This window comes from Daucus carota, chromosome 2, assembly GCF_001625215.2.
Source record: "Daucus carota subsp. sativus chromosome 2, DH1 v3.0, whole genome shotgun sequence".
NCBI lineage: Eukaryota > Viridiplantae > Streptophyta > Magnoliopsida > Apiales > Apiaceae > Daucus > Daucus carota.
This window is the reverse complement of record NC_030382.2, coordinates 51,992,228-52,010,381: the sequence shown is the minus strand read 5'-3', so window position 1 is coordinate 52,010,381 and position 18,154 is coordinate 51,992,228. Positions and strand designations below refer to the sequence as shown.

At 32.8% G+C, this 18,154-nt stretch overlaps 3 protein-coding genes across 4 annotated transcripts; 1 reads left to right on the top strand and 2 right to left on the bottom strand.

Moving 5' to 3' along the window:
* The first annotated feature begins 2,919 nt into the window (after nucleotides 1-2,919).
* Nucleotides 2,920-7,003, top strand: LOC108206369 (uncharacterized). Of its 2 annotated transcripts, none has more exons than XM_017376644.2 (3): nucleotides 2,920-3,252; nucleotides 3,851-4,183; nucleotides 6,289-7,003. In XM_017376644.2, exons 2-3 carry the CDS (start codon nucleotides 4,004-4,006, stop codon nucleotides 6,802-6,804), a joined length of 696 nt encoding a protein of 231 aa, XP_017232133.2. In that variant the 5' UTR covers nucleotides 2,920-3,252; nucleotides 3,851-4,003; the 3' UTR covers nucleotides 6,805-7,003. The 2 variants fall into 2 exon arrangements, with proteins under 2 accessions (XP_017232133.2, XP_063944139.1); XM_064088069.1 differs by having other exon boundaries at nucleotides 2,977-3,252; nucleotides 3,669-4,183.
* Nucleotides 7,004-9,216: 2,213 nt separating this feature from the next.
* LOC108210234 (ankyrin repeat-containing protein At5g02620) lies at nucleotides 9,217-13,382 on the bottom strand. Its single transcript, XM_017381534.2, has 3 exons — nucleotides 12,805-13,382; nucleotides 10,403-10,818; nucleotides 9,217-10,276 (listed from the first exon to the last, which is right to left on the bottom strand). Exons 1-3 carry the CDS (start codon nucleotides 13,259-13,261, stop codon nucleotides 9,365-9,367), a joined length of 1,785 nt encoding a protein of 594 aa, XP_017237023.1. The 5' UTR covers nucleotides 13,262-13,382; the 3' UTR covers nucleotides 9,217-9,364.
* Nucleotides 13,383-14,113: 731 nt separating this feature from the next.
* On the bottom strand, nucleotides 14,114-16,101 carry LOC108210235 (aquaporin TIP4-1). Its single transcript, XM_017381535.2, has 3 exons — nucleotides 15,769-16,101; nucleotides 15,225-15,466; nucleotides 14,114-14,560 (listed from the first exon to the last, which is right to left on the bottom strand). The coding sequence occupies exons 1-3, from the start codon at nucleotides 15,893-15,895 to the stop codon at nucleotides 14,183-14,185; spliced, it is 747 nt and encodes a 248-aa protein (XP_017237024.1). The 5' UTR covers nucleotides 15,896-16,101; the 3' UTR covers nucleotides 14,114-14,182.
* Nucleotides 16,102-18,154: the final 2,053 nt, after the last annotated feature.

Genomic DNA, 18,154 nt, shown 5'->3' with positions numbered 1-18,154 from the left:
GTTAGATATAAATGTTTGAATAGGTGTTTTATAGTCTTTATTTAATAAAACAATGAGGATTTATTTCAGAACAAATAGAATTATATGTATTTTCTTTAAAAACAAGTCTTTATCTCTCTGAAAAAAAGTTAGGGAAACGGCCACGTAATAGAGTGAAATGATTATTGATCAATGATTGACAATTGTGATGATAATTTTTTTAGTACAAATTTGTGAGCACTGATATTAACATCAAATTTAATCGAAATATATTAGAATTAGAATTATAGCTTTGGCTTTGTCGTTTCAATATCTTCACTCTCTTTTAGAGTTTTTTTTGACATCTTTAACGCTAAAATATGCTTCACTAATCTATACTATACTATTAAAGCCGAAACATTAAAAGTTTGGTCGGTCGGTACGCGGGCTTTCAAACAGACTTTTATAATTAGCGGACTTCAAACAAAATTAGTGGGCTTCAAACAAAATATAAACAAATCGAAACATAACGGGCTTTTATACGGACTTTTATAATTAGCGGGTTTCAAACAAAATTAGTGGGCTTCAAACAAAATATAAACAAATTGAAACATAACGGGCTTTTATACGGACTTTTATAATTAGCGGGTTTCAAACAAAATTAGTGGAATTCAAACAAAATATAAACAAATCGAAACATAAAACAAATATATGATCAAATGATAAAACAAATATAAAACCTATTTGACTATACCAAAACTAAAGTCAAACCTCAAAAAATATTATACTATTAAAGCCGAAACATTAAAAATTTGATCGGACGGTACACGGGCTTTTATACGGACTTTTACAATTAGCGGGCTTCAAACAAAATTAGTGGTTTCAAACAAAATATGAACAAATCAAAATATAAAACATATATAAGATCAAAACATAAAACAAATATAGGACCTATTTGACTATACCAAAACTAAAGTCAAACCTTAAAAAATATATACGCATCTATATTATACTATTAAAGCCGAAACATTGAAAGTTTGGTCAGTCGGTGCTTAGGCCGAAATACGGGGCTATCTATATACCAATTATTCTTTTTAACTAAAATATGTTATTTTTTTATATTTTCTAACTAAAAAAACTCCATTATTTAAAATAACATCGAAATATATAGTAATTATCTTTTTAACCACATACATTATCTTTTTTATATATTCTGACTAAAAAAATGGATCTTCTACAATTAACACGGGCTACATATATCATAATTTTATTCTCACAATAATATTAGTTTACTATATTATTAAAGCCGAAACATTAAAAGTTTGATCGGTCAGTACTTGGCCAAATTATGGGCCTACTTATATAATCAATTATCTTTTTAACTAAATCTATTATCTTTTTTTTATATGTTCTAACTAAAAGAACTCAATTTTCTAAAAATAATATTGGACAACATAGCAACTACTGTTTTTAACTAAAACACATTATCTTTTTCAGAATCCAAACTCAAAAATCGATTTTCCAAAAATAACACATGCAACATTCATATAAAAAAGATATTATATATCTATATTATTATACTATTAAAGCCGAAATATTAAAAGTTCGGTCAGTCGGTACTTGTGCCAAAATACGGGCCTATCTATATACCAATTATTCTTTTCAATTAAAATATGTTATCTTTTTTTATATTTTCTAACTGAAAAAACTCCATCATTTAAAATAATATCGAGAAACATAGTAATATTATAAATCTATAACATACTATTATTCTGTTAAATTCGAAATATGAAAAGTTCAATTAGTCGGTAGGTCAGTCGAGTTCGGTGAGCCGGTTGGTATTCGAGCCACGAACCTCCTTAATTTATAACATGTTATAATATATTTTTTATTATCTATTAAACCAAAATATTTAGGTTAGTATGATGGGTCGGTATCTGGTTTTAAGCGTCTTTTTTAACTTAATATGTTCCATACTATATTATTAATTATCAATAACGAAATATTAAAAGATTGATTGGTTGATTTATATCTGATTTTTAGATCTCCATAAATTATAACATGAAAAAAAAACGTATTTTAACATTCTAAGTAAAATATATATGTTCGACCTAATTTTTAATTAGCCATTTGACGAAATTAACTATTAAAAATTTATCATCTGTTAAATAAAAAAATTATTTAATCATATTATTTTATCATAATTTTATTCTCACAATAATATTAGTTTAAGTTAATATAAATACGATAAAATAGCAAATATTATAACCGCCCGTGCATTGCACGGGTTATAAGCTAGTAGCTATCAGTATTCGTATATTATAACTTTATAACATAAATAGAGCACAAGTAATTAATTTAATTTAATATAATTAATCTCATAACCGTCCAAATATAATTTATATTAAGAAAAAGTATTTTTGGGGATAAGGGACTCTTTGAGTCTCACTAATTCACAACAAAACAACAAAACGTGCAGTTATCACTTTCTTTAAAAAAAATTATTTGATATTAATTATTCAAGTTATTCTGGCTTTGAGTCTGGTTAAGATATATTAAATTTAAATAAATTATGATTTATAATATTTTAATGTGATGAATATATAATATAAGTTATTTGTTTGAATAATATTATATATATTATAGGTTATAAAATATAATAATAAAAAATAAATTTGATAGATTGACATTTCAATGATAAAATTGATTTTTGTCAATAAAATTACATAACTAAAATAATTTGTTCAAAAATTTACGGCCTATCACTTTATAGATTTGAATATAAGACATTTCTCGGTTAATATTTAAAATGATTACCTTACAAAGTACAAACACTATTTTTAGCTCTTAATAATATTCGTGCTGACATAGCATGATCATTGAATAATGCATACTAAATTACCAATTAAGGGCTTGTTTGGTTGGGGGTTTATAGGCCCGGTAAACAGGAATGGGCTTCTCATTCCATAACCGATTGTTTGGATTAGATTTTTAACAAACGGGAATGGTAACCCGCGTACTGACAGCCGGTTAACACAAACCCCGCAGGTACCCTGGGTTACTGGAAATCCATACCCGAATAACCTCACACTTCAGCCGATCGTCTCTCCCACTCAATGTCTCTCATCTCCTCCTTTTTACTTCATCCTCGTCAATCTCTCCCCCTCTCTCCCTGACTCTCTCGCCCTCCGTCTCTGTAGATATCACGTCTCTCTGTAAATCTTTCTCCCTCCATCTTTGTCGATCTCGCTATCTCTCTGACTCTCTCCCAATCTCTCTCACCCATATAATTCTGTAAGTACTTCTCTCAGCCATATAAATTTCTCTCCCTGACTTTCTGCATAGCTCTCACAATATGTATGTATATTGTATGCATATATTTGCCTATGTTAATTGTTTATGCTTATTGTATATGTGTGAATTTGTGGTTCCGGTGTGTGTTACTTGTTTCTCAGTACTTGTTTAAGAATCAGCTACAAGGTGTTCGATAAAATGTCCAGGAGAGTACACTGTTTCTAAATTAAACAAGTCATATTAATCTATGTCTTTCTGGTTTAAAACCATTTTTAAAAGCGTTTTCATGGATTATACTATGATTTTAGTATGTGGGTCAAGTTAGGCAGCTGTTAAGTGATTGATTTTGAAAGCTCTTGCATATTGTGCAGTTGGTATACTTTTGGAGGACTAATTTTTGCAATTTTCATGTATAGTATGAATACTGGCAGAGGCGGATCTTAGAAGAGGCAAGAGGGGGCAACTGACCCCCCTTAAATATTTTTTTTTTAATATTATACATATTTTTAGGTTGTAAAATTGAAATTGACCCCCCTTAATTTTTTTGTGACCCCTTTTAATTTTTTTACAAAAAAATTGACCCCCCTTAACTTTATAGTCAGATCCGCCACTGTGACTGGAAGAGGGCAGAATAAGGAGTGATGAGGAGGATCGTGCTCTCATTGAAACCCTGCAAGAAGTGGCTGTTGATATAAATTTGAAGAGTGAGAAGGGATGGAGGGATGGTTACTTGGTTCGAGTTGAAGACTTGATGGCTATGAAAGTGCCTATGGCGGGTTTAAAAGCTAATCCCCACATCGAGTCAAGGTGGAAGTATCTAAACCGAAAGTATCACGCGATAGCCGATATGCGAGCTAGTTCTGGATTTGGTTGGGACGAGAATTCAAAAAAAATTCAACGTGACAAAAGCGTGTATGACGAATGGTGTAAGGTACATAATTACTTTCTTAAATTTAGACTATTCAAGTGATCAAGTAATGATGTGTGGTAGTACTTCTATTCCTCTGCATATTTTTTTATTTTAGATACTTTTTTGCTAAATGAGATTCCTCAATAGCTTAAGCAGTTTCAGACTTCTGATTAAACACAATTCAAACCAGTGTAGATAGGAAGTGTTGCAGACAATCTAGAATTTAGCATGAAGATGTGGCGTGTAATGTGTTAGTGAGGTTTAATATTTTTAGAACCATTTATTGGGGTTCTTAAAAATATTTTTTGAAAGAAAAATTAAATGAAAGAAACTAGATTGTGAGAAATGTATACTTGTTACTTTCTTGAGTAGTTGAAATTAGAATGTATTTAGCTATTTTCATCGCGTAAGTGGGTGCAGGTTGTATGAAATTATATGTTCTGTAATTTTCATCGCGTAAGTGGGTGCAGGTTGTATGAAATTATTTGATATGGCTAATACATGTGCTGTGCATTGATTATGAAATACTCACACAATTCTTTGTGCCTTGGTGAACTAGAAAAACTTGCACCTCTGTGGTCGGACTCTATATACAACTCAAACTATTAAGCAACCTGAAAACCAGCCTTGTTAACATGTCATATGAGAGTCAGAATAAACATACAGGAACCTGTGAAATATATTAAAGGTCCATTAACTACCCGGTTTATGAGAGTTTGCTACAAAATCAGACAGTCGAGTCCTAGTTCTTCGTTGGTTTATGACAGTTAACAATATGATTATCTATATACAACTTCCTACCTGAGATTATATTAATACTTGTTGGCTAGTCATATGTAATTGTGAGGGTCTGAGGTGATAAAATAAATATTCACAAAGTATTATATTCTTTCTGTGTCACCAATTCTTTAATAAAGTCTATCAATATTAAAGTATTGTTACTGGAATTGATGTATGCTTTCTTCTGTTGTGTGATATTTATGCAACTAGTCGCAAAAATTGGTGCTGGTTCTATAGTGTTAAAAATTGGTGCTGGTTCTGTAGTGTTAAAAAGTATACCTGCTAGAACTACTGCAGGTGGTCTATTGTGAGCTTGATTTAGGGTTTCTTCATGTGGTCTATTACTTGGAAATAAACTTTTGGCACAAAATATCTGGTGATTACCAGTAGAAGTGCCAATATTTGTGGTAGCTCCATCAAAACAGAACTTTTTTAGTTTAAATTTCGTGGTTCCTTCAGAAGCTTGAACATATCATAATATCTTGTAACTTTCGTGGATTCTGATGATTATGCTCTTTCAATTGCGTTATTAGAGGAGATCTCAGCTCATAGATTCCCTATTCTAATTTGTTTAGAGAGTTACATTGTTGAATATTTAAGGGAAGCTATGACTGGACTGAGAGTTCTGTTACATTTTATAGTTCGTATAAATAAATTAGTAAATTCCGTTCATTATCAATCGTAAATTTTATGTGACAATTACTTGTTTAGGTTAAGCATACCGATGGAACTTATATCACTACATTTCTCTATATGCCGTTGGATTTGACGCTGCTTGTGTAATGTGACATGTATGTCATGATGATTGCTGAAATGTGTCTTTTGTTTTATGATATTTGATTGTACTGGAGATAGTAGTATCATTGAGATTATGTTTTATATGGTATTTTTGTGGCTGAATATATGAATCATAGTCGAGCTTACTGGTTCTAGATGAAGTACGTAGTTCAAACTAACTATTTCGTTTTATATATTAATTTGTTCTTTTGCTGCTGTGAAACTGTGGTTAAGTGATCTAGACAAGCTTTGGTGTTGGTCTGTGCAGTATTGTATTTCTCTGGTAGAAATATATATTTTCTGTCTCCCTTTTTTAAGTTGTCGCTTGTATGAGATTATGTATACATTGGACAGAACAATACTTATGTTTGAGTTTTTGTGAGCTGACTTCATAATATAAAATAGTGCTTTTTTTATGGTGACCGTATAATTTAAGCTTTTTTTTCCTTTTCTTTTTGATTAAATAATTGCTATATGTGTAATATTATTGCAGATTCAGATTGTATGTATGGCTTGTATTTAATATGACTGTGGCTAGCAGCTAATGTTCTTGTATTTGAAACTTTCAGAGTCATAAGGATGCTAGAGGTATGTGGGGTGTTTCATTCCCGCATTTTCATGCACTTGCCGAGTTGATGGGGAATGATCGAGCAACGGGTAGTAATGCTGAAAATTTTGCGGAAGCAATAGAGAATATGGGGAATGAAACAAATGACTCGATGTTTAGCGCTTCTACAGAAGAAGCAGATCAAGATTCTGTTTCCAAACCTGGTAAAAGGAAGCGATCAAAGGACAACCCTGAAAAAAATTTGATTTCCATGTTTGATGATGTATCTAGCAAATTAGGCTCATTTATGGAGAATATCGATAAGCATCTTGGCAAGTTAGTTGCGAGCGAGAGTGATGACATGGCTGCTAAAGTGATGGAGGCTTTGAGACAGATGGAAGGATTGTCCAGTGGCCAAATGCTACAAGCTGCTGAAATACTTATGGCCGAGCCGCCTAAACTAAAGGTTTTTTACCATGCCGATACAGAGTTGAGGAAAGAATATATTTATCGTCTTTTATTAGCTAAAAATAAGTGATTAATGTTTCTTGATTTTATTTATTGTTGATTCTGCAACCTGTTTATGAGATAGTAACATCTAGCAGCATGAAATTGTTTGTTTTGCTACTAGCCAGATTTATCAGACCTTGTTCTAAAGTGATGGAACTTTTTTATTCGGAAAAAATCTTGGATGCATGAAAATTTTATTTAAATTATTTGTTTTGCTCCTAGCCAAATTTGTCGTTTATAAATTTTATTTAATCACGGGAAATTCGCAACACTCAATTTTTAAAAAAATTAATTTTAATAAAATGAAAATAACTTACCTATTTGTGTTTCAATTATTATTATTAATTAAGACAAATAAGTTGATTTTAAATATTATATTTAATAATTGTTTAATAGAAACTTTCAATTTTAACCAAAAAAAATAATTTCATTCCCATTCTCATTCCAGAGTAATCCAAACAGCATCATTTTGTTAACAAATTCCGATTCCAGCGCAATCCAAACAACCTCGGTAACCTCATTCCCAAACCCGATTCCCCCCATTCCCATTCCCTTGATTCCCATTCCCGATTCCCATTCTCATCAGCAATCCAAACGGCCCCTAAATCTTAGTTATATTATAAGTGATAACAAATATAAGTCAATGTTCACAATATTTATATGATAGATGTACTTTATTTCTTTGTCAGACTAGATAGATGTAGGAGGGGTCGTTTGAGTTAGCTTAAAAGAAGTGATTTCTTGCTTAAATTAAAGAAGTGGAGTAGAATTGAGAAGTAAATGAGTTAATAAAGTGTTTGGAAAAGAAGTAGCTAGCGCTTCTTAAAAGTGCTTCTACTTATTTACACAAATGGGTAAAAAAAAAAAAAAAGAGAAGCAAGAAGGGTAAAAAAAAAAAGAGAAGCAAGAAGTAGAAGCCACTTCCTCTGCACAAACAGGCCCATAGTTGCCATAAGGTTCTAAAATCAGATTATACAAAGTTCCATTTTTTTATAGTAAAGTCATGACAGATTGCTGGGTTAGCTACCGTTAACGAAAAATCAGAAAGTGACCCATGCCCTGCATGATGCAGTGCTCAGACCTTGTGCGTACAAAAACAAGCACGACGTTGTTAGATTCAATAGTAGAGATGACTGATGAGAGAAGTATATGACCTCTGTTAAATTTTGAAATATACCTCAATTTGTTTAGAGTCATTACATATGTTCAAAATTTGCATAACCAGAATTCTAGAATAATAAGAATGAGGGAAAAACAATCCTGCATACACTCATATTTCAACTTTTCTGCAACTTTTGCGTGTAGATATAAAAATAAAAATGGAAACTAACACATAAACCCATGCATAGAAGAAGTTCCTGCATTTTATTTGTTATTATTATTCCTTTGAGTGTATATATAATCAATATGGGTTGCAAGTGATCTTTTTATCAAGCAGTCTTCTTCTTCAGGTCCCGAACAATTCGCGTTTATTGATACCTTCGCTACCTCTTCATCCTGTAACAACAATAATTTAATTAACGTTGGTCATTTTTGTTCGATTCAAAAGAGTACTATTATGACCTGATATATGAAATCATCACAATAAAAACATTTAACTACTAATTAGCGACACATGAGATATATAAATACCTCACGATATGTTTTCATTGGTGTAACATCATTGAACGTCGGAAAATTTCTAGCAGTTGCCTGAGTTAAGATGATCAAGAGGACGAAAAAGATCATGTACTTAAACATTGTGATAGTCTGTACAAGATTGAAAGTAATGTGAGATTGAGTGAAAAGAAAGGACTGTTAAAGTATTAACTTATATACCCCTTGAAGATTAGAGGGGCAATTATGGGAATGAAGAAACATTATTGACTTTGAAATGAAAAATATAATGCTAAAAATATGGGTTACGATGTTTAGTCCTCAAAATAGGGCTGGCCTTTGTTATTTAAGCTAAGGTTTGACAGATATTATGATGACTTTGAAATCTTTTTCATGTACTTGTGAATTGAATGTCATTAGATCAGTAATACGCTAGACTTGGTTATTATCCGAACTTATTTATAACAAACATGAATGATAATCAAAATATATATTAAGATCTAAAAATCGAACCTATTTAAAGAAAAATAAAAAATGTTGTATGTATTTTGTGTAATGATTGAAAACATATTCTTTATACGAATATGTATTATAGATGTATAATTGTCATTTTAATCTGTCTATCAAACCAAATGTTGTTAATTTCTCATTTTTGTTTCGAGAAATGATAAATCTGAATTCATGTTGTATATCACTTGATCAAACTTCTATCAAGAATTGTTCTAATTTAAGTTCGGTTTTTCTAGCGTGTGCCCATGGACACATGCTAAGTGTGGAATTTTACAAGTTTGGGAGATTTTGATTGGTTTTCATATGATGGACCCCTGCAAATACAATAACCACATCAATTAAAATCTTCTAAACATATTAAATTCCGCGCTTAGCATGTACCCGTGGGTATACACTAGACAAACCCATTTAAGTTTTAACACATGTAACTAAAGCATATATGTGTGTGTTTTTTACAAAATTCAACAAGTATTTAAAATTAATTATAAAGGATAATAGCCCAGATCCGAGCTATCAACATCTGAGTTACTACTAGAGTCACGGCTCTTCTTGACGTGCATTAAATCAGCAATTTTGCTTGTCCTACTGCTATGCGGGCTTCCATCTTTATTTTTCTTCCCCTTTTGCTTTCTCCATTGCCTCTTCTGAATCCAATGCCGAGCAAATAAAATCCCTAACCCAAGAAAAATCAACAAGGTTAAACCACCGCCAACTATCAATAGCTCCACGAGCACCCAATTTGTTCCCCTCTTTTGTGGCAAAATAGCCCACACAGCTGCAATATAAGAAGCCGCCATGAATAATGTGGAAACCCACATGACCTTATGTGTCATCGTAAGTAGTGTGGTCATTGATTTTCGCCTAAAGGGTACTACACTAACAAGCACATTGACAATGCCTAATGACAAGAACAAAGCTAATATGTTGCACACCATAAATACTTTGAAGGGTCTTTTGGTGCCCAATTTTGCCCTTCCAGAATCTTGGTCAAATCCACCAGGAGGGTTCACTCCAGCAGCGAATGTAACAGTGGCTATTAATACTGCTACAATTGTTATGGTGTTTCTTGCATTCCTCAATCCTTCATTTTGGTGCTTTAGTTGTTTTGACCTTTTGTGCTTCTGTCTATGCTGAGCTTTAGGGTTATGGTGATAAGGCTGAGTGTATGGTGAATTGTCTGGGAATGTTCCCGGAGGTGGTTCATGTATCTGTAGTAATTCTTGTGACTTAGGGGGCAATTGTTCACCTCTTTTGGCACCGGCTTCTTGCAATTTCGGTACGATTACAAGTACACCAGAATTACTTGATTCAGATTCAACCAGATCCAATGCTGTATAGCCATTGTGGTTTAGGACATTCACTTCAACGCCACGATTTAACAGAAAGCTGACCATCTGCTCTCACAAAGACAATATGAAACATATAAATAAATCATGGAAGAAGGCCATTATGAGATGAACCCATCAACTATAGCTAATGTAGCAATAAAGAAATAGTTAGTGACCTAGAAATATTCTTACAGCTCTGAGCTTTCCAGCAGTTGCGAGATGCAATATAGTATTTCCATCATTATCCTGCATATTCATCAACTTTGTGGTATTTAGTGCATCCATCATATATTTTACAGCTTCATATTGATTATTTTTCACCGCCAAATGAAGAACAGTGTCACCGTTATATGTAACCAATTCGGAAGATTCTAGGCTTGATGATAAAATTTCGTCTATAACGTTAAGTCGGCCTTTGATTGCTGCCCAATGAAGAGGAGTTCTACCTTGATTGTCTTGTAAGAAGGAGAGATCGTTGTCGAAATTTAAAAACTCCCTTATTATTTCTAGATAACCTTTGCTACATGCAAGATGCAGAGGTGTCAATCCGTCTGCTGTTTTCTTACTTGCAAAATCAGACCTGGCTTTCAATATTTCCTTCACAATTTCTGTTCGAAAAAACGCAGAATCTTATTTAGAGTAATTATCATTTTCAGTATAAATTCATATGTGATAATATAAATTTAAATAAATACATATTATTTTAAAATCTATAAAATAAAGACACTACTTATAATCAACAATGATAACAAGTATGTGTTAGAACACAATGTTTATAATCAACGAAGGTGGAAGATGCGTTTTAACAAGTATTTATGTTTTTAGTAAAGTTTCTCCAAAGTTAGAACATTCCCTATGTATACAACTATACATGTAGAAGCGGATCTTAGTAGGGTTTTTTTTTTAATATTATACATATTTTAGGTTGTAAAATTGAAATTGACCCCTCAATTTTTTTTACCCCTCTTAATTTTTTTTTAAAACATTGGCCTCCTTTAATTTTGTAGTCTGATCCGCTGCTGTATACATGCATCCTATTTAATTATGAAAAGGCCAACTGAGCCGCTAGTATTTGCGTAAAAAGTAGAATAAATTAAATAAATTTTTGTTGAAGAGAGATATGGACATAAAAGATAGACATAAATAAAACCGTCATAAAAAATATAATAATCTCATATAATAATGTATATATCCGAGTCTGTCTCGCTATACTAATTAAGAAAAGTAAGCAACTCTAAGGTCAAGAGTTGACCTTAACTTTAAAAGGGGAGGAGGCAATGTAGAAATATGGGCATAATACTTAATTTTAAAAAAAATATTTAAAAAAAAAGGTATGAAAACATTACTCCAGAAATGTTGAGTTTTATATAAAAATGCATGTATTCAGCAAGTTCGCATCAAGGCAGAGATGAGACCATGATGAAAACACAAATTATTTCAACTCTTGACGTATCAACAAATTAATGATGAAAAAGATAATCGATGAATTCAGAATTCTGCATATTTTAGGAAATTATTTCCTCTAGTTTTGGGGGCCGGCGGTCGCCTTCTCTCGGGACCCTTTACTCCAGCAAGTTGGACACAAGCATGCAACTTGCAAATGCATTACGACTTTTAATGCATTAGGACTTTTGTACCTCTTATGAAAGTAGTTGCACCATAAAGATGATATTAAGGGCAAGTTAGCTAAATATATGGTCACTAAAATTTGAAAAAAAATATTTATAGATATATGTAATTAATTAAAGAAAATATTAGTAAGTGTTTTGGTTACCAAAGTTATCATTTCATGCCGTGTGAAATTTCTTAAATCAAGTCACGTGTTCAAAATTAACGTTCCAATATGTATTAACAGAGAATTAAGAAACTTAATTCATATGAGTTTACAAACACTATATGCTTTAAGAGCTAGATTAAGAGTTCAATCACGATCACAAGCTATTTCCATCAATATATAAGGAGTGGTATTAGATAGGAACATCATCGAGAAAAGGACAAGTCAACTCCGTTACAGGTCAATGATATTTAGCCGACAGATAAAATATTATTATTTTTGTAATTTGTTCTTTTTTATCGATTATACTTGTACAGGTACACCTAACATCATATTGCACTATATAATTACACACACACACACTCGATCATTTTTTAAAGTAAGTTTGTTTATCAGGAGAGTTGTGCCATATCCAACGCAATTTCATCACCAGGTTGTGTTGAAATGATATTATGCATTAGATGATGAGAACTTCCCTCCAATGTAACGTTGTAGTGTAATATACGAGAGAGAAATTATAACATCCTACGTCCATGTACTGTTCTTCTAAAGACGAGATGGTATATAATTAAAAATGATATTATGATGGTATACAGTTGAACAGAAAATAGCTTGAAAATGGAAATCGATAAAGTTGTTTTATGTAACTTAAAGTGCATTTCTATATCCAAAATTTTGGAAACACTTGGTCATTAGTTTATCATGATATCATACGGAACTGGGTGAGAATCAAGACACAAATTTTTGTGGTTGATTTTGTTACAAAAAGAAAAAGAACAGGAATCAAAGTAATTAAGTTGGAATCAAGATTGGGATGTACCTGTATGACCAGCTGAAGCGGCCACATGAAGGGAAGTACTACTCAAAGCATCCACCTCGAGCATTAGTAGATTTGGAAAGAACACCAGTAATTCCTTCACCACTTGAACTCTTCCTCTCTGACACGCCACGAAAAGCACACTCTCTTGGCGGATATTGAGCTTATAAATAACCAACGGATCAGACTCTAGCAGCAACTTCATCACCTTAACATGGCCCTCTTTGCATGCCTCATGCAAAGGCGTCTCCAGGTCTCTATTCTCTGCAGCCACCAGTTCAGGGCGCAGTTTCACGATTTCGGCTGCTAATTCGACATGACCGAATCTCGCAGCTAGATGAAGCACGGTGTTTAATGATTTGTAAACTGTTTGGTGTACGGAATTCGGGTTTTGAGACACAAGTTTGAGGAAGGCAGCAACATCGCCCTTTATGACCGCCACTTCTAGGTTTCTGTCCATTTTTTGAGGTTTGAGTCGGAAAGTGTAGCTAGTTGGTTAGAGAGTTTAAATTAATGTTGAGCAGTACTGGTACTGAGACGCTTATTTATGAAGATGAAATAAGCAGGTTTTTCCACAGCGGCAGCAACCTGGAAAATTCACTTGAGTTTTATTAAACGTGTTAATTATCATCTTGTCATTGATGACATATCAATTTGATCATTGATGAAACTATTACAAATTATTTCAACTCTCTCGACATTCTAGACCCCAGGTATCAACTTGAGTACTTCACTCTGTCTTTTTTGTTAAATCAGTATCCGGGTCAGCTTACTAATCTGGTTGGGCATACTTGTACGTTCATATCCCGAACATGGTAGCTCACTTACTCCCCGAAAATATGAAAATATGAGACGAAAATTTAATATTTATATTTGTACTTTAAATACACAATAACTGTCGTGATTTAGTGCATATTCATGTGTAGCTAGCCTCTCTCTCCAGTGTTAACTATAGTGCCCTGCTACTTCGTGCAGCTTTCATGACTGTAGTAGTGTGAACTGATGTTGTTTTGGTCTTCCCCACGGGACATCTTGTCGACTACAATTATAGGCAGAAGTAAATTGCCCCACAACTCCATAAGACCTCAACAATCCAACAAGTATGCGCACAACTGTATTTTCCCGGCCAATATTTGCATACCCTATGGCGAAATAGGCAAAACAAATGATACATCATCCTTTTAAATGAGATGTTTTGTATAAATATTTTTTAATTTTAATTGATCAAATTTTAGTACGGTCTAAACTATCGATCTTGGCCTTCTTACGATTTGTAAGTGGTGATTTACAAAATTAAACACAGATCAACAGATTTGTAGAATTGTAGTCATGCAATTGATTGATAGATTGAACAAAGATAAAGAGCAATAGAGCATAACGTTTAGCTCTCTTCATCATCCCTTGAAATAACAACATAAGACCTAACAATGAAAAAGTTCTCATAAACCAGGCCAGCAAGCCCGCCACCAATGAGTGGCCCAACCCAATAGACCCAGTGATCAGTCCATATTCCGGTAACCAGAGCAGGCCCAAATGATCTAGCCGGGTTCATGGAAGCCCCGGAGAAAGCCCCACCAGCCATGATGTTGGCCCCCACCACAAATCCAGTAAGTAAAGGGCCTAAACCATAAAGAAATCCCTTCTCAGGATCCACAAGAGTTGCATAGACTGTGAATAACAAGGAAAACGTCAAAACAATCTCCATGACAACTCCTTGTAGACTGTCCATTCCAGCAGCCAGTGTGTGTACCGGAGTATTCTGCACATATCAAATTACATCAACCACTCAAATTTTAAAAATCAAATAATTGAACAAAAACTTTCAGACTGTTTTCTATATTCATTTATATACGTGCATCATTATCACAGTTGGGAAATATGATTCGCTGGAGCCATACTTAAATTAAATATTTTATATTTAGGTCTATATATGACTAGGTTTGTGCTGGTGCATTATGCATATACGCTGACATCTCTCCGTCCAATTTTATTTTAGCCACTTCTTTTCAACGAGGAGCGGATCTAAGAAGAGGTAGAGGACACTGCCCCCTAAAAAAAAATTTAATATTTTTTCATAATTATTCTAAATTTGCAAAATTATAGAAGTGCCTCCACAAAATTTCAAAATTATATAGATATTTTCCGAAAATTTGCTTAATGCCCCCAATGTTTAAATCCTAGATCCGCACGTATTTTCAACACGCAATCATATAATGATGGACGTTCTCAAGAGGTACTTGTATATTTTAGAGAATATATGTTTTGTTTGTCAATTTCTTACAAGTCAGCTTAACCTAAATTAAATGTCTCAGATAATCATTAGTTTCAGTAAAACAGTTTGTAGTTGGCAGGCTATTAGTTTGTTAATTAGGTATTAAAAGAATATTATACATATCATAAAATTTTCGAAGATAGGGTTTTACCAATCCTCCAGTAAGATACTTAAGAAGAGCACAAGCAGCCACAGAAGCTAAACACTGATCAATCCAGTAAAGGATGGAGCGGACGACGGTGATATGACCACCCACACACAGGCCGAGCGTGACGGCGGGGTTTAAATGACCGCCGGAGATTTTAAATCCTGCAGAGATCATGACAGCCACCACTAGTGTATGCGCCATCGCCACAAAAAATAGTCCCACCACCTCATTTCCACTCAGCTTATCTGCATGCACCGTTACATATCAATTAGCTGTGTAGCTATAGCTTCGATAAAATTAAAATTAAAAAGCAAACTAATAAATAAACGGTTTTTCCCGTGTCTGCCCTGACACATGCTAAGCGTGGAATTAATAAGTTTGACTATTTTTATTAACTTTCATATTTTAATAATGATGGATCCCTGCATATGCAACCACCACACCTATCAAAATATCTCAAACATATAAAATTCTGCGATTAGCATGTCCACATGGACACACGCTACACACTAGACAAATCCATAAATAAATTGGAATAGTCAAGTACCAGTGGCCATGGCCGATCCCACACCGGCGAAGACGAAAAGAAAGGTGCAGATAAATTCAACAACGAGAGCTTTGAAACAGTCGGGCTGGAGCGCCTCCGCGCTGCTGCCTAATGCAATCTTTGCCATTATCACCTGACTTTACGTGCAGAATATTAGGGTTATATTCTCAAACTTAGTAGTACAAAACTTTCATGGGTCTGTGAGTATATTTATACAAGAGGTATGGTGATTGGTGAGTGTGTATGTGTAGACTTGCTTGCTTCAATCATTACATATTTAATAGTGCCAGAGAGTAAAAGATTCCACGTCCGAGCAGCTAATTAGGCTACGTTAATTATACAGGTCTCTGACGTTGTTTATATATTGCACTAACTTTAATATTATTTTCGTGTGACAATTCTTTTTCAAAATGCTCAGCTAGTCAGTTTGCACACTTGTACTTTCTTGCTTTTGTACCACTCTCATTTTTTCTTATCTTTTCTTATCTAACGTTTTGATTTAGACGTTCAAACTAAAAATTATTTTTTAATTGCTTTTTTTGTGATTTTGTTAGATAATTTTATTCAGAAAAAAAATTTATAAAATAATATTTTTAACTACCCAAGTAAAATACTTAAAAATATGTGTTCAATATCAAATGTCGAGAGAGAGAACTTTTTTGAAAGCTTCCTTTCGTATTTTATTCTTTTACTATTGCACGTCCAATTGTTGTTGATATCCCTGCCATGCCATTGCATGATTTTTCTAATTTTGTGAGCTACTTATTTTACTTAAATTTTAATATTTAGAAATTACATCTTTTCAAATTATATTTTTACTAATTTCTTATTTTGGATATAAACATAATATATTTTTACGCAGTAAAAAGTTTTGTTTGTAAAATATTTATTTCACACATTAGAAGTGTGAAAAAACGTGCTCCATGTGGACGAAGGTTCATCGGAATTTGGATATGATTCAGAAAACGTAGAGCGTTTTCTTCTTTGATGATTTTTGAAAAAAAAATAAGTAGCTGAATCAGTGCCAGAGAGGATTAAGGATTCTATGTTCTAGCATGTTGCCGATTGATGATAAAGTACTCCCTCCGTCCCAGTCAATAGTATACATTGGGGGACGGAGGCGCGGCACGGACTTTAATGCTTCAATATAGTATAGTTCTGTAAATTATTTTTAAGATTTTCTTTTTTTGTATAAAAGTATAACATTTATATTTTTATACAAAAAAAGAAAATCTTAAAAATAAGTTGTGGAACTATGTTTTATAAGAGCCTTAAAAAGCGTGTCGAGCAGTGAAAAAGAAATGTATACAATTGACTGGGACAGAGGGAGTATAGCTCTAGGTTAGTAGGCATGTTATAGTAATGTAGATTAAACAACACCAATATTATCAGAATTATGATTATTCACATTTTCAAGGAGGAGATAAATTATTTTATTAGCTGTGTTATTTGACTTGAAAACAGTAGGGCAGCTGTATATTCCGCATAATCAATCAATTGCCTAAAGTCAGCTCTACACATAGAGTACATTATACATACATGTCAATATGTCATACTCCGAGTTTAGGCTTAGCCTCTGATCTATAAAGTATACTTAAAACCCATCAAAGTTGCTACTTACCCCACCTTAATAGTCACTTATATTAAATGTTTCATTTAATTGTACTCGTAGATAATAGAGAACTTGGCTAATTACAGTGCGGATCTTATTCTATTAATATAATCAGGTTATACCTTGCAGAAATCAGGTTATACTTGTTTCGGCATAACAATAATAGGATTATTAAGTGAAGTATTTCGATTTATCTGACACACTAATTATGGATACACAAAATGGATTTTACTCTTCTCAAAGTATCCATTTTATGATTACGATTTTCAGGATTTTAAATTTCTAAAGGATAATTTGAATTTCCAGAATTTTTTTGATTATTTTAGCCCCATAAAATAAGAAGTAATGAATTAAGAGAACACAAAAAAAGGGCATTACTACTCTCTATGTCTCATTTAATTGTATACGTTTCTTTTAAACTGCTCGACGCGCATTTCAATGCTCTTATAATTCTGTAACTTATTTATGAGATTTTCTTTTTCTGAATAAAAATATAACATCCAAACTTTAATTCAGAAAAAGAAAATTTTAAAAATAAATTACATAACTACACTTTACGAGAGCATTAAAGTTCGTGCCGCGAGTATATTTTATTTTGTTTGTTCTATTTACACACCTCTCTTGGTCACTAAAAACTCCATAATGCAGAATAGGCCGACCACTCTGCATATTCTCCTAGGAGATAGGTGATGTACTTTACCATATTTTCAACTTCCCGACATAATAATCCGTCAAAAAAAAAAAAAAAAAAAAAAAACTTCCCGACATAATAAT

Excerpts from the sequence above, each read along its gene's own strand:
- LOC108210234 (XM_017381534.2), bottom strand. The coding sequence starts at position 13,261 with ATGGACAGAAACCTAGAAGTGGCGGTCATAAAGGGCGATGTTGCTGCC. Across the intron at positions 10,819-12,804 it reads CGCTTCAGCTGGTCATACAG|AAATTGTGAAGGAAATATTG; the intron begins GTACATCCCAAT and ends TTTTTCGAACAG. Across the intron at positions 10,277-10,402 it reads CTGCTGGAAAGCTCAGAGCT|ATGGTCAGCTTTCTGTTAAA; the intron begins GTAAGAATATTT and ends TTGTGAGAGCAG.
- LOC108210235 (XM_017381535.2), bottom strand. The coding sequence starts at position 15,895 with ATGGCAAAGATTGCATTAGGCAGCAGCGCGGAGGCGCTCCAGCCCGAC. Across the intron at positions 15,467-15,768 it reads GGGATCGGCCATGGCCACTG|ATAAGCTGAGTGGAAATGAG; the intron begins GTACTTGACTAT and ends CGGTGCATGCAG. Across the intron at positions 14,561-15,224 it reads AGTATCTTACTGGAGGATTG|AATACTCCGGTACACACACT; the intron begins GTAAAACCCTAT and ends TGATATGTGCAG.
- LOC108206369 (XM_017376644.2), top strand. The coding sequence starts at position 4,004 with ATGGCTATGAAAGTGCCTATGGCGGGTTTAAAAGCTAATCCCCACATC. Across the intron at positions 4,184-6,288 it reads TGTATGACGAATGGTGTAAG|AGTCATAAGGATGCTAGAGG; the intron begins GTACATAATTAC and ends TGAAACTTTCAG.